Source organism: Monodelphis domestica, chromosome 1 (genome assembly GCF_027887165.1).
Source record: "Monodelphis domestica isolate mMonDom1 chromosome 1, mMonDom1.pri, whole genome shotgun sequence".
In the NCBI taxonomy this organism is placed as follows: Eukaryota; Metazoa; Chordata; class Mammalia; order Didelphimorphia; family Didelphidae; genus Monodelphis; species Monodelphis domestica.
In genome coordinates, this window is record NC_077227.1 from 167,552,953 (window position 1) to 167,568,428 (window position 15,476).

Here is a 15,476-nt window from a genome sequence, read left to right on the forward strand (position 1 = left end):
AGACTGGTAATTGTCCCACTGGAACAGAATACTAGGAGTTATTCAGTCTTTTCAGAAGAGTTTAACTATGACCACATTTGAGTTTTTCTTGGCAAAGATATTAGACTGGTTGGCCATTCCATCTCCAGCTCATTTTATAGATAGGGAAACTGAAGCCAACAGTTAAATGGTTTGCCCAAGGTCACACAGCTAGTAAGTTTCTGAGGCCAAATTTGAACTCCAGACTTCCCTGATTCCAGGCCTGGGGCTATATTCACTTCACCACCTTGCTGTCCCCAAATTTTCCAGCTACAAAGGCAAAATATGTCTTTCTTCAAATGTCATCTATTTTCCCTTGTTCTGTATGTTGAAGCTAGGTAGATCAATACCTCCTTAAAACAGCTTTTCAAATACTTGAATACTTTCCCATGTCTTCTTTTCTTGAGGCTAAATGTCTCCAGTTCCATAGTTTTCAGTGTTCTCACTATTCTTGTTGGAAGATGCTCTAGTTGTCAATGTTCTTCCCAAAATCTGGTACCCAGAATGAATTAATCTGTCTCCTCTGGATAGAATCTGATTACACCAAAACACAATGGAACTATTACTTCTGACAGTCTGTACTCAATGCATCTCAAAACAGTCTAGGATTTGGTAACTTTTTCATCTGCCTTACCATTCCAGTGACTCAATTTTAGAGCTTTTTACATGAATGACTATCAAACCAACTTGTCCTTGGATATGTGTACTTATGCAGTTCTTATTTTTTTTTAAATCAAAGTACTGGGACTTATATTCATTACTATTTTATTTAATCTCATTAATCTAGGAACCCAGTGGTCAAAAATATATTGTGTAATAGATATAGCATACGAACACCACAAAAGGCCAAGTAATTCTTGACCAGTGATTGGCAAGTATTTTAGAATTAAAGTTCTCAGAGGAAGTGAAATATTGAGCATGCTAATGGTCATTTTAAACATTTTAGAATAGTATATAGGAATCAATTCTTTCCATCTAAAAAGTGTTGGGTTGCAAAACTTACCTCTATGGCCAGAACTAGTTTAAAATGTAATTGGGAAATGTTTAATAAAATAAATGAAAATATGGTAAAACATAGCTGATGTTAGTTTGTGTTTTTTTTTAAAGACAGTATGTTGCCTGAAGGGATCCATACTGTATTTGAATTTACAGGAGGAGTAGGAGATTGACCTAGTTTTCAAATGTTACTCCTTCAAAAAATTCCATTTGGCCCTCCAAAATTTATGCCAACCCCATAATAGTATCAAATAGTATGATCTTCTTTCATGGGTAAAAAAATCCCCATTTCTACTTTTTTCCTATATTAGGTGGAATACAAAACACAATTGCCTATCACATCTTTACAAGACAAAATGTTGACTGGAAAAAGATGTCAATTCATTGTATTTAGCCATTTTGAAAAAACAGACTAGGAGTGAACTCTCTGTTAATCCATTCCATGGCACAGCCACTGGTTGCTCAGTTGGCTTATCAAAATCCAAGGGCTCTGAATTAATAGCATCCTAGTGTACCCTCAACAGGTGTCATGAGAAATCAACACATTGGGAATAGTAAAGAGACAGGGAAGATAGTAATTTTTTTGCAGCAAATCCAAGACTTCATTCCCATTCAGTCTCCAATTTATTAGAGACATGGATACATGGTCCAGTGCTTTTCCCCCCTCTCCCCAATGGTTGATCTAAAGGACCATGAGTATGTTTTATATTTTCTTTTGAAAGGTCCTCAGCTTTTCGGCAAAATGATTCCTAAGGATACATGTTTAACCAGTGAATGTGTTATAACAGCAGAGTTGACAACTGGCTAGAACCTTAAGTGCCATAAACTTCCATACACAGATAAGTTAACGGAGACAACTGTATACTTTTGAATACACAACTTGGTACTCAAAAAATAATCTTTGGGATTCATACAACAAAAGGTCTGATGTACAATGTCACTGAATGAAGTATTTTTTTTTTACAGATCATGCAGCTGGAATAAATCTAGATGAACAGGTCAGTAATCAAATGTCCACCACAAGGATGAAACCAAAATGGGAACAGGGGGAGAAGGAGTTCTGTTCTATTAGAAGATTCTATCTCAAGTGCTTTTCTAGGGGAACTTTCAATCTGCAGAGCCAAAGTGGCCTCTAGCCCACTGCTTTTCAGTGAAATATCTATCCCATTGGGCCAGCAGGCCAAGTGAGTCTCCCCCTAGCTTTCAGTCTTACAACTTGATCAGATCTGTACTTTTAGTTAACAGATAGTTATAGACCCTTGGGTATAATCAACTGCAAGACCCAGAAGAAGGTAGGCTATTACATTATCACACTAATTTCATGTTTCTCCTCCAGTTTTTGAAGTCTTTGTCCTGGATTTGGGTTCGCATGGTGAATTTCAATGCCATAAATATAGATGAAGCCTCCTAGAACACCGCCGACCACAGGTCCCAGTACTGGGATCCACCAGAAATTATTTCCAGCTCTGAAATGCAAATGGGAAATTCATATTAAATTCATGCTTAGTCTGGAGGACTCATTTTTCTACCCACCAAAAGCTGATGACCTATGGACTTCCAAGTTGCATTTATTTTTCATTTCTCCAGAGTTTGGAGAAGACAAGAAAAAATAGATGAGCGTGATGGATATGCCCATAAGACACAGACTTCTGAGACCATCATTACCCTACAGAGTTGACTTTCATTTAAGTTAACTCAAATGCCTCATTGGATGAGTAGCAAACAAACAACAGGACCCTTGAGAGCCAAGAACATACCCATGGTTAAAGCTGAGGAGCCTTTGGTGCTGCCTAGATAATTTATTCAGGAAAAAACTAACTAATCCTAAAACTGCAAAACCCAAGAGGGAACAATGTCAGGATCCTGGAAGATCCATCCATATGTTAACATCAAATTAGAACTATGTGAAGTGCAAATTTTTTTTGCCCTTTTTGAAGGCCTATGCTATTTAAAAATTTTTCTTCTAGATTCCATTGCTGAGAATAATTCCTTAAATCTACTTAATAAATGCCTGTTGGATTGACTTTGGTATGCAAATCAAATTAACATAAGAAAAAAATATTATTAGGCACTCCCTAGGTTTTACAGTGTAAACCACTATTTATCTTTGAGGTCACACACACTCCCTAGTAGAATTTGTGTATCTCTTATCCCAGGACTCCTAAGTATTTAATAGCTAATTTGAGATGTTCATATCCTTGATTACATATTGAGGTAGCTGAATTTGGTATTGATTTCTGACCATATTCTCTGGAGAGGGTAGTTTATCTGGCCAAAACTAGCTAGCTAAAGTATTCATTAAGCACTTGCTATGTTCCAGATATTATGTTAAGCATAAGGATTACAGAGAGAGAGAGAGAGAGAAGAAAGAAAGGAGAGAAGGAGGGAGTGAGAAAGGGAAGAGAGAGAGAGAGGGAGGGAGGGAGGGAGAGGGAAAGGGAGAGGGAGAGGGAGAGGAGAGACAAATAAAGGGAGAGAGAGGGAGGGACAGAGGAGAGAGAGAGAGAAGGAGAGAGAAAGAGAGAGGGAGTGAGAGAAGGAGAGACAGAGACAGACAGAGACAGAGACAGAGAGAAATATAGACACAGAGACAGACACAGAGACAGAGAGGTAGACAGCAAGAAAGAGACAGAGTCAGAGAGATAGAGACAAAGAGAGACAGAGAAAGAAGAGAAGAGACTTTCTAAATGACATTAGTAAAACAGAGTAGAACCTTTAAGTGCTCTACATAGGCAAAGTCCAAAAATTGCCCCCTAACCCAGTAAATTGGAAAAAACATGATGATCCCTGTATTTTTCTGTCCAGTAGAGGCTTGAGTCCACAAAACATGGAAACTAAATTAGTATCATATAAACATGTGCCACAGAGAGTGGAATTTTCCTTGTTAAAAATATGTATTCTAGGGGCAGTATGTGGCTCATTGGATAGAGAGCCAGGCCCCTAGAGATGGGGGTTCAAATTTGACTTTGGATACTTCCTTCTGGGCAAGTCACTTAAGTCCAATTGCCTAGCCCTTCCCCCTCTTCTGCCTTAGAACTGACAGTATCAATTACAAGACATAAAATAATGGTTTTCAAAAAATGCATTTTATTATAATGTAATCTAGATATCAAGTAGATAATAAACTTCTTGTTATGGTCTTTTCTGCTTTTTCTCACTAAACCAAGCGTCAGTCTTAGTGCTTTATACATAATGTGCTTAAAATGCTTGTTGAATTGAAGCATATATTAATCAGCAGCCATATTATTGTTGCTGTTGACATGAATAAAAATTAAAAACAGAGATATTGATTGCAAATATCAATTCACAAGTTTTTTTTGCAAAAAAACTCCTTTTTTGGGTGGGTGACTGGGTGATTGTCTACCCACCTTGCATTCCCCTAATCTTGCCTTCTGAATGATTTGTCTAACTTCTCTGGGCATGTTTTTTTTTTTTAATTTTAAAATGAAGAATTAGATCCAAATTTCAAAGCCCTATCGGATTCTACTATCTTTAAGTCCTGGACTTAGGTTTTGCTGGAAGAGATCCTGATATTGGATGTAGTTGCCACCAGATGTCACTATTACTGCACAGTAAAAGTGAAAATTTGTTTTTCTTCAAACCCTTTGGACTCTCTGAGGCCAGTGGAGAAGGTCTCCTTGTTCCATCTGTCCCTATTGGACCCAAAGCTCGCGCCTTACTCTGGGACTGAGGAAATAGGGTTCAGCTGCAGATGGAAGAATAAGAGGAAAACCACAAGGGTCCAGGGGTTCCAAATGGGGGAAAAAGTACGTGTGGCTGCCTCTCCGGAGTGGAAGTCGCCATGATGGCTAAGGACCCAAACGGGTCCCTGAACAAGTTCATGGGCCCTGGGAGAATCTTTGCCGTCCAACAAACCTGTTGCCAACAAACTAGTGCCTCAGAAGGATGAGGTGACCCCTTTGTAGGAAGGCAAGTACGATTAGAATTCACTAAGGTCTAGTTCTACCCTTCTGCTTTAGTGTTCCTGGCCCTTGGACAAAGCCACCTCTCTCAAGTGGCCACCTTGGCCACACTTTGTCTGATCCCCATGAACAGGGAGCGCAGAATCAGGACCGGGTGCCCTCTGCCCTAGGATCAGTGGTCACTCTCTTATCTCCTGCACGGCTCCTGTTAACTCACTTGTCCTCCTTGTCACATGGGGAGTAGCCCAAAGTTTTCAATATTTTGTCCAAAGGCCCTGTGATGTCTCCTCATTCTGTGTACAGACTTTGATCTGTTGGTTTACAAAGCCTCAGTTCCTCCCCTTGGATCAAGGACAACCCAGCCTCCCATCCTGCTCAGAAAGATAAAGCCACCCACAGGTACATGATGTGTGTGCATGTGCATGGGTGTGAGTGTGTGTGAGTGTGTACACGTGTGAGTGTGTGTAAGTGTGTGTATGCGTGCATGTGAGTGTATGCATGAGTGTGTGTATGTGTACGTGTGAGTGTGTGTGTGAGTGTGTATATGTGTGCATGTGAGTGTGTATGTGTGCATGTGAGTGTGTGAGCGTATGTGTATGTGTGTATGTGTGTGAGTATGTGTGAGTATGTGTGTGTGTGTGTGTGTGTGTGTGTGTGAGAGAGAGAGAGAGAGAGAGAGAGAGAGAGAGAGAGAGAGAGAGAGAGAGAGAGAAAGAGAGAACTTGGGAGCTCCAGTTCTTTCCTGTCCACCAAAAGCATGAGGCCAGAGCTTGCCTCCCGGTTCTTGCCTTCCCTCAACCTTAGGACAAGGGTTCGCTCGTGGAGGGAGACGATGCTTTCTTGGAACTGGCTGAGAACAGGGGTGGAGGGGGTAGGCTTTGGAACTTTGGGGGAGGTCGAAACAAGGGAGGATGTGTTTGGGTCCAGGCCAGTCCTGAGCCCAACATCCCCTTGGGCCATTCTGAGAAGAGGAGGAAAGACCACAATAATAACTAACACTTCTGGAGCTCTTTCAAGATGCAAAAACGTCTATTGCGGTCTCCTTTCAGTGTCCTCAGCAACTCCGTCACATAGGCTATTGCTCTCCCCATTTTGTAGAGGAAGCCGCTTGCCCACAGCCACAGAGGGTGGGAGGTGGGATTTGAGTTCGAGTTCAGCCCTGTATTCACTCTGGGGAAAGGGCCCCCTGTCTCAGAACCCTGCCTCTTAGGGATTCGGAGACGTGAGAGGGGATGGAGAAGCAGGACTAGCCTTTATCGTGCCTGCCTGGGCCAGGTACTGGGCCAAACTTCATCCTCAGAAGAGCTAATATTTACATAGTACCTCGTGCACGGTGCCATAATAATAATAAAATCTAGTCATTTAACACTGAAAGCTAAATCTTTTATATGTGTAAAGGGTTATCATTATGGGAGATAAACTATTCTCTACCTATATCCTGACAAAAGATTTCTCCTCAACATTAAAATCAGTCTTTTGAGAGGCAATAGAGCATAGTAGGTAAAGAGCTGGCCCTGGTGGGGCAGCTAAGTAGTAGAATAGATAGAGCTCCATAGTCAGGAGGACACGGATTTAACTCTGGCTCAGGCCCCACATCAGAGCTTTGTGACCTTGGGCAAGTCATTTAACCTCAATTTATTAGCCCTTACCACGCTTCTTTTTTAGAAATGATACCTACGGGGGAAGCTGGGTGGCTCAGTAAATTGAGAGTCAAGTCCAGAGACAGAAGGTCCTGTGTTCAAATATGGCCTCAGACACTTCTGAGCTGTGTGACCCTGGGCAAGTCCCTTAATTGCCTAGCTCTTATCACTCTTCTGCCTTAGAACCAATAGTCAGAAGGTAAAGGTTAAAAAAAAAAAGAAATTGTACTTAGGGGGTAGCTGGGTGGCTCAGAGGATTGAGAGCCAGGCCTAGCGATGGGAGGTCCTGGGTTCAAATGTGACCTCAGACAGTTCCTAGCTGTGTGACCCTGGGCAAGTCACTTAACCCCCATTGCCTAGCCCTTACCACTCTTCTGCCTTGGAATCAATACACAGTATTGACTCCAAGACAGAAGGTAAGGGTTAAAAAGAAAAAGGCGGGTTTAAAAAAATGAAATGATATTTAGGCAGAAGGTAAGCATTAAAAAAAAAAAAAGGACTGGACGTGGACTCAGGAAAGTCTGGGTTCAAATCCTGCCTTTGACATAATGTCTGTGCAACCCTGAGCAAAGCACTTAATTTCTCAATGCACTGTGCAGCTCAGACTACAAGTTGCAAAGTAGTTCCTAAACAGCATTACCAGGAGGTTTCTTCGCAGGAAGTTCTTCGTATCAAGTCATTAAAATCTCTGACCCTTTCAGAGAGATTCTACATGGGTATAATTCCTCCTTAACGTTCCCTTGTCAGCGGTCAAGGTCCCACATGGGGCACAGTTTCTATCTCTGACACTCCCTCTGAGGTGACTTACCTGAAGACTTCCAAGCCCCAACCTGCCAGAGCCGTGAACAATCTGGGACCCAGATCTCTAGCTGGATTCATGGCGGCACCGTTCATTCCCAATGCGCAAGTGAGGACGAGGATCAGCATGAAAATGGCAAAGGGCTCTAGGCCTTTAGGGACCCTCCAATTTTTATCATCAAAAATGGCAAAGACGATCAAGAGAAGAAACATGGAGGACAATACCTGGAGGGGGAGAAGAATGCATCAGTGAGAGGGCAGCTGGGTGAAAGCCAGGCCTAGAGGCTGGGGTTCAAATCTGGCCTCAGACACTTCCTAGCTGGGTGACCCTGGGCAAGTCACTTAAACCCCATTGCCTAGCCCTTACTTCTTCTGCCTCGGGACCAATACACAGTATTGATTCTAAAATGGAAGGTGAGGGTTAAAAAAAAAGAATGCTTCAGTGAGTTAAATCTATGGTCTATGTAAGTGAGCTGGGGGCTGAATAATGGGGAAATACTAAAAGAAGGAAAGCCAATGGGGCAGGCTTAGAAGTTTCACTTGACCAAGACTGGGGGCTTTCGCTTTAGAACACTCCTAAAGGGCTCAGAGAATGTGGAACGTCTTTGTGTATCTCCAACAGTATCTCTAGCGCCTAAGCTAGAGCTCAGGAAGTCGATTGCTTCTCTCTCTCTCTTTTTTAACTCTTACCTTCTGTCTTAGAATCAATGCTGTCTATTGGTTCCAAGGCAGAAGAGTGGTAAGGGCTGGACAATGGGGGTCAAGTGACTTGTCCAGGAAGTGTTCTGAGGTCAAATTTGAACCCTGGACCTTCTGTCTCCGTGCCTGGCTCTCAATCTGCTGAGCCACCTAGCTGCCATCCAATTTTATTGTTTCTTACAGTCATTTCAATGATCTTTGGCTTCTGTGACTGGGCCTCAAGGAAACTAATTTCTAAATGGAAAAAAGTACTTAGAGGGATCCTTTCTGGACATCGGGTCTCTCGATGAATTTCAGAGGAGGGTCTAAAAACTGCTAATCTGGACTGTATTTAATTTGATCAGAAAACCCAGGAAAATTCCGCATTTGCCAGGCCCTCTGCATGATGTTTCTTAGTGCTGGAAATCAATGAAATCCTGAATGAGTTCAGACGAGAAAAATTGAGGGTATAGAACAAAGAGACACCCCCTGCATGAATTAGTCAATCAACACGTTCTTATTAAGTTTACTTTCGATGTGTCATGCACTAGTAATCAGTGCTATCTGATTCTGCCCCAGGACTAGGCACTAGGGACACAAAGATAAAAATGAAATGGTCTTTGCATTCAATAAGGGGAACTGAGCACATTTAAGACAGGCTGCTGCAACTTCTCTTCCTTTTTTTGGTATATACTAGAGGCTACTGTGCAAACACTCTCTTGAGTTAAACTCATTATCGCCTTTTTGTCACTTTTTGTCATTGGGAAAGACCAAAGAATGGGCATTGGGGGGGGGCATTATGATACAAGAAAGGACTATGTTGTGGTCCTGGGTCTTAGTCATATTCCCAGGATAGTGTTTTCTGTTGAGCAGAGGAAATAAGCCTGTCCTATATGGAAGGATTCAGAATTTGGTGGGTTCTCTGCAATGTCTTGGTGTCACAATGGCTCTGGTGAACAAGGGAGTAGATGGAAACTCAAAACCTAAGAAAGAAAAATCAAATCCCTGACAGAGCAAGTCCAACTTGGTAAATAGGTCTAGTTGTCTTCTACTTTAGATGCAAACAGCCCCAGTAGCTCTCCTTTTTCTTTTAACAGGAAAATTCTCACAAGAAGATTTATAATGAAGTATCTGGGCCTCCTCGGATCCCCTTTCCCCTCTCCTTTCCTGCATCAGGCGAAGAAATAGGAGGGTGGAATCCTCTAGCAAAGAACCATTCACCAAGATGCACTGTATCTCTCCCAGGACCAATATATGTTTCTATTGAAACACCCAAAGCCTTTAATTACTGTAATATTTCCTTGTAGTCCTAGAAGCAAAACATTTCAGGTACAGAAAGCTGCTAGTCAATTCAGGCTCCTAGGAATGTGCTTAAGGCTGAGTCTGACAGTTTTCTACTGGCTGGCACCACCCTAGCAATGATTTAATCTCTCACTATATCCCCTCAGCCTCCCTTCCTTCTCAGGACATCCTTCCTGCTGATGGCTTTCTACTCAGGAATACATGAAATCATTGCTCCCCTGATCGCCTTGAAGCATCCCTCCCCTACCTCAGTTCACAGTCCATCTCCTTAGCTTTTCCCAGGGAGTCTCCTCTATCCTGTCCCACCCTATCTTCCCAATGGACTTTGGTCATGCTTTATATTTGAGTGCAAATATTTTTTGAATAGATGAGTCGTTTTTTCTCCCCTATAATAAATAGTCTGTGAATTCCTTAAAGACAAAGTACCATGTGAATTCTTTATGATGTAACTTTTAATTATCCAATACAGTGTGGTCCACCAAAGGGATCACTATGGAAATCATAGCCTGGCAAAGATGGACAAGCTGAGTTTCTTGTTTCTAATGAGTCTTGAAGGGAAAACATCTAGCAATTTTGTTGGAATATGTTCTCTTACCCCTCTATAACTGGGGCCATCCATTTAATTATGTCCTTAGAGGTATAAGATACAATAGAAGTGATTTGAGGGAAATTTTCTTGATTGGGAAGATCACATGAGACCAGAATAGAAGTTATAAGATCTCTTTCTCTGAAGATCTCTAAAGTCAGACAATCACTGAACTTTCTGGAATGGTTTGTGGACAAGCCTAGAGGCTGGAGAAAGGTTTTTTTTTTTTACTTATTGCTTCCACCTAATATGGTTCTCTCCCATTCCTGTGGCCTCAGAATTATAACTATCCTTTTATATCTCTTTATAACAACTCTTCAGACTCAATTTTTCTTAAGCTTCACAAACTATTTTATTCTGGTGATTAAAAAAACATAATTCTATTTTTTAATTAACAAAAATATTTTCCCTCTTTTGTTTTCCCCCTTAATGTTGGGGAGGGAAAAAAGAAAAATAATAATTTATAATAAATATGCATAGTCAAAAAACAAATTTTCCATTGACAATGTCCAAAAATATTTTCCTTATTCTTCACTTTGAATCCTTCAAGTATAGTGGTGATTTCTATAAATTATCCACAGTGAGACGACCAAGAACATATAGAATGATAGGATCTAGCTTTAGAGACATCTGAGTTTTAGCTTCTACTGTCAAGCTACCTAAATCACATTCCTAGCTTTGGTTTTTCTCCTTGGACACAGCTAAATCCATTTCTTTCTCGTTCCATCAGTCTTTATGCATATCTCCAGCCCTTTTCTTTCCTGGTAACTGGAGGTCTCTTTCGAGCCTAGCTTTGGCTATTTAACTAATCACATTATCCTTTTATCATTATCAATTTCTTATTATTTACAATAGTTATAAATAGCTAACATTTATATATCTCTTTAAAGTTAGGAAAATGATCCATTCATGTTGTCTCATTTGAACCTTTTCTCAAACTATCGTGAACTATCTCTATAAAATGTTGCAGAGACAAAATGCTTCTCTTCAGGAAGAGAAATTGAGAAAAGGCTCCTAGTAAGTATAATATTATCCCTTGAGAGGGCAGTGTAAGTCTTTAAGACTGCTAGAAACTGACCAGAATAGTTATTCTGGGTCAATTTCCTAAATAGTCTAGTTGCTGACAACCAATTTAAAGCGACAATATAATTGACATATTTTATTTTATTATTTTTATTTTCAGTTCCAAATTCTCTCCTTCCCTGTTTCCAATCTCATCTTAGAAAAGGAAAATATATGATAAATTGTTGAAACCTAATTTGAATGTTTAAATACCGTGTGTGTGTGTGTGTGTGTGTGTGTGTGTGTGTTAAAGACCATAGGTTCTCAGGTTTAGTAGTAATTAATTTTTTTTAATATGAACGTTTAGCAGGATAGATTGAATCGTGCCCATCTATCCCTTATTTGAAAGACTCACTTTCATTTTCTGACTGATCAAGCCTATTTCATGACCATTCTACTACCATGCACACTTCCACCTACAGTTCACCTTGTAACTAAACTTACTTGCTCTCCAAATGCATTTGGCACTGACAGGTAACTAACTGGATAGGTCGCAAAAATGTGTGCTGTCGCATTTTCCCCATATGTGATCAGTTCTCCTCCAGCGAAGTTCATCAGTGCATCTATGGAAAACGAAGCCCTCATTCATGAGTGTTCTTTGGGGAAGCATCATAAAGCAAAACAGCAGGACATAGAGTAAACAATACATAGCTTAAACATTTATTTAGATGGCACTGGTTGCTATCTTAGCTTTCTCCCATTTTGGATGATGATAGTCATCATCTAAAATGCCAAACTCTGAGTAATTCAGGAGCTCTCTAGGATCATCTCCAAGATTTAGTTAGAGAGGGGCACAGAAAGCCCAAATCTACTTCAGATGGATTACTTTAAGCCCAAGTCAATTACTGGTCTGGAAGGACCTTAGAAACCACCTTCTTTTCCCCTGGAATTTCAGAAGTCTTGTGGGCAACAGATACCTCCAGGATATAAGTGTGCCCCAAACAAAAACTCAACAGACATTCTAGTGGTACCCACAGCTGCCTTGGGATGTAGAATACAACTGGGTACATCCAGTGTTTTGAAATAGATATAGGGTGAGAAATGCCTGACATAAAGGAGTTTAGAATCAAAGAATTTTGAGATGGAAGGATTCATTGCATAAAAGAGAGATGACTGGAACCAAAGTCAGAAAAAACTGAGTTTATATCCAGCTAGACTTTTGTACTACCCATATGATTTGGGGCAAAGCATCTTTCTTAGCTTCAGCTTCTTATTTTTAGACAGGCAGTATGGAGCAGGGTAAAGAGAGGTAGTTTTGGAATTGGGTGACCTGGGAATGAATTTGTATTAGGTTTTTTTTTGTTTTGTTTTTTTACTTCTTTGGGCTCAAGTTTCCTGAAAAAACGAGGAATTAGATTGGATGATTTCTAAGAGCCCTTCCAACCCATATCCCTCATCCTAAAATGGAGTGCCTAGACTAGCTAATCATTAGAATCCCTTCTACCTCTAAATCCTGTCATCCTCCACTGACTCAAAAAATCTGATTGTTAATTTTCGGGATGAACATTTATACCTGGAAAACTGACAAAGCTACAAATTGGGGCAGGATTTATTATTTTGTTGATTATCTATACCAGGAATCAGCACACTATAGCTTGAAAGACAAATCTGGCTGGGTAAATTTTGTTCTGCCCATAGCATAGAATGTTTTCTTTTTGGCCCTTCTGTCAAAGTTTGCAGGGGGATCCAGGGTCTAGACTGGAGAAAATGATGGAAAACATGTTAATAAATTAAATTTAAGGAATTAAAAAAATTAAATTTAAGATGAACTTTAAAAGTAAGTCTTGTGTTTTTGGAGAGCCAGTTGTTAAAAATTTGCTAGTACAATGATGTAGGGGATGTGACAAAACTGGGACAGTAATATATTTTTGGTACAGCAGTCAAGTGATCCAACCATTCTGGAGAGCAATTTGGAACTATGCCCATAAAATTGAGCATACTCTTTGATCCTGTAATACAACTTCTGAGTCTGTATTCCAAAGAGATAATAAAAAAGGAGAAAAGACCTACTTGAACAAAACTATTTATAGCAGCTCTTTTTGTGGTAGCAAAAGATTGGAAATTGAGAGGATGTCCATCAATTGGGGGAATGGCCAAACAAAATGTGATATATATTGATGATGGAACACTCTTGTGCTATATGAAATGATAAGCAGAATGGTTTCAGAAAAATCTGGAAAGATCTTCTGTGAACTGATGCAGAGTGAAATAAGCAGAACCAGGACATTGTATATAGTAACAGCAATATTGTGTGATGATCACCTGTGAAAACTTGGCTGCTCGCAGCAATGCAATGATCTGGGACAATTCTGAAAGACTTATGATGGCAAAGTTACTCACCTCCGGAGAATGAACTATTGGAGTTGGATGGATGTGGATCAGAGCATACTATCTTTCACATCAGTGTATTTATGGTTCAAGCCTTTCTCGAACAACACTCATCCCCTTAATTCTAGTGCCCAAGCTCTGTTGAATATTTCCAGATTATCATGTATATATAGCTTGATTGTTGTACCTAGTTGTTTGCATGCTATCTTCTTCATTAGCTTGTTAACTTGTTGAGAGGAAGGACTGTCTCTTCTCTTTCTTTGTATCCTCAGTGCTCAGAATGGTATGATATTGATAGTCATTTACTATGGTCCCATGACTACTTGCTGCCATCTCATGAAAAACTTTGATTGGGGAAGCTGACATATAATGACTTGCTTTGGCCCAAATTAGAAGAATTTTTAGGATCCAATTTCATTTACTCAAAATGTTACTTCTTGAAAGTACTTTACAGGTTATCAAGCCTGTAAACCTCATTTTAGAGATGAGGAAACAAACCTAGAGATATTCCATAGCTTGCTTAACACAATGAGTTAGTGAGAGTCTCAACTAGAATCCCAAATGTTATTGACCTACAATCCTGTGTTCTTACTAGTGGTTTTACTCAGTAATACTTACAGTCTTGTAGAACTGAGACCCTGTGCCAGAAAAAGGGCATAGCTTTCCATTCTATCTTTATTATTCTATCCTTCTCTCTTCCTTCTAAGTCTTTCCCCCTAAATCATTCAAATAACCTGGTTCCACTAACCTACCTCCCCTACCCCAATTATAGGGGAGAAAACAATGCAAATGAGAACTCCTGAAAAAGTCCTGGCTCTGCTTTTTCTTTCCCTTGTGTGTTGAATCTCTTAAAGCACTGTATATGTGTAAATTATGGTTGTCATTATTATCATTCTCTGTGTTTAACATAGCATTCAGTTCCTTTAGAAACTCAACTCTGACATTAGGATAGCACTTCCTTCTTGGACACTTCTGTCTTCAGAGGAGTAGCCCCTTTTCTAACTTATTACTGCATCTGGTGAATTCTCCCACCATCTTATTCTCACTAAAATTTTCAAAATGATTTTTGACTGAGATTTTTATCCATTCCCTTATTCTCCTAACCCATGTGGCCAACTCACCATGGTAAGCTCCAAAGAGGGCTGCAGCCCCTAAAAAAGCCCCCAGAAACTGGGCTGCTACATAGAAAGGCAATTTGAACCATTTCATCCGTCCAAAGAAACACATCGTAAAGGACACAGCTGGGTTAATGTGACCACCTGCATGGAATATCAAATGATAGAGAATGACTCATGAGATGGAGGAATGTAGGGAAAGAAAATAATCATCTAAAATCTAACTAGTTATAAATAGTAGAAATAGTGTCAAATGTCAAATTGTTACCCTAATTCTCAGATAGGATAATCTGTTAGATCTAGTTTATGAGACAATAACCCCCCATATGATTAAGTGTCACTTTTAGATCATCAGAAATTATCATGTTGGAGAGGGGGGGAAAGGCCACTGTATGTATTAGATTGAAAGCAAAGTTCAGCAATTTCCCTAAATACATCATAATGATTTAAAAGTGACTTTGAGATTGTGAAGAGAAGACACTTTTATTCCTGACTAACAATGTTAGGGTTTAAGACAATAAAATTCAGTTTGTTTTCTATAGCATCTGAGTAATTTCTTCTCTATTCTACCCAAACATATTTACCTCATATTAAAGTAAATAAACAAAAATTCAGGACTTTCTTTTAACCTTGGGCTAGACAGAGCTATTTCTCCATGTCTTATGTGTTCTTGTCTAGTCAAGACCTTAGGTATGGTTTTTGCTCTATGGAGTATATCCTTTACTTTCCCAGATATCTTTGCATCAGCATGGTCAGTAGCCAACTTCATCCCTTTTTTATTATTCTTATTAAGCATCCCCAATTTTACTGTACAGAAAAATAGCAAGAATCATCTTTGAACTTATGGCATTCTGGTCCCTAATGAATACATATGTTCCCCTGGAGAATGTAATCCAGATTTAGAAGAGATTTCAGTTTCAGGAATTTGGTAAGTATACACTCAGAGTGCAAGAGAAGGAAAAAAAAGTTTAAAAGACTCACCAGAGTCTTTTAGTTAGCAATAAGTTCTAGAAAATGGACTACTTCTTGA

At 39.8% G+C, this 15,476-nt stretch overlaps 1 protein-coding gene across 12 annotated transcripts in view; it reads right to left on the bottom strand.

Moving 5' to 3' along the window:
* Positions 1 to 1,619: 1,619 nt before the first annotated feature.
* The window catches only part of AQP9 (aquaporin 9), a 94,056-nt gene continuing 80,199 nt past the window's right edge, over positions 1,620 to 15,476 (bottom strand). For 11 of the 12 annotated variants that reach the window (XM_007479675.3, XM_007479673.3, XM_056809410.1 and 8 more), the window contains 4 exons: positions 14,453 to 14,590; positions 11,448 to 11,566; positions 7,386 to 7,600; positions 1,620 to 2,480 (listed from right to left, as the gene is read on the bottom strand). In XM_007479675.3, coding sequence (XP_007479737.1) covers positions 2,315 to 2,480; positions 7,386 to 7,600; positions 11,448 to 11,566; positions 14,453 to 14,590 — 638 coding nt within the window. In that variant the 3' untranslated portion in view covers positions 1,620 to 2,314. The remainder of the gene's footprint in view (positions 2,481 to 7,385; positions 7,601 to 11,447; positions 11,567 to 14,452; positions 14,591 to 15,476) is intronic. The other variant, XM_007479679.3, reaches the window with a different exon arrangement.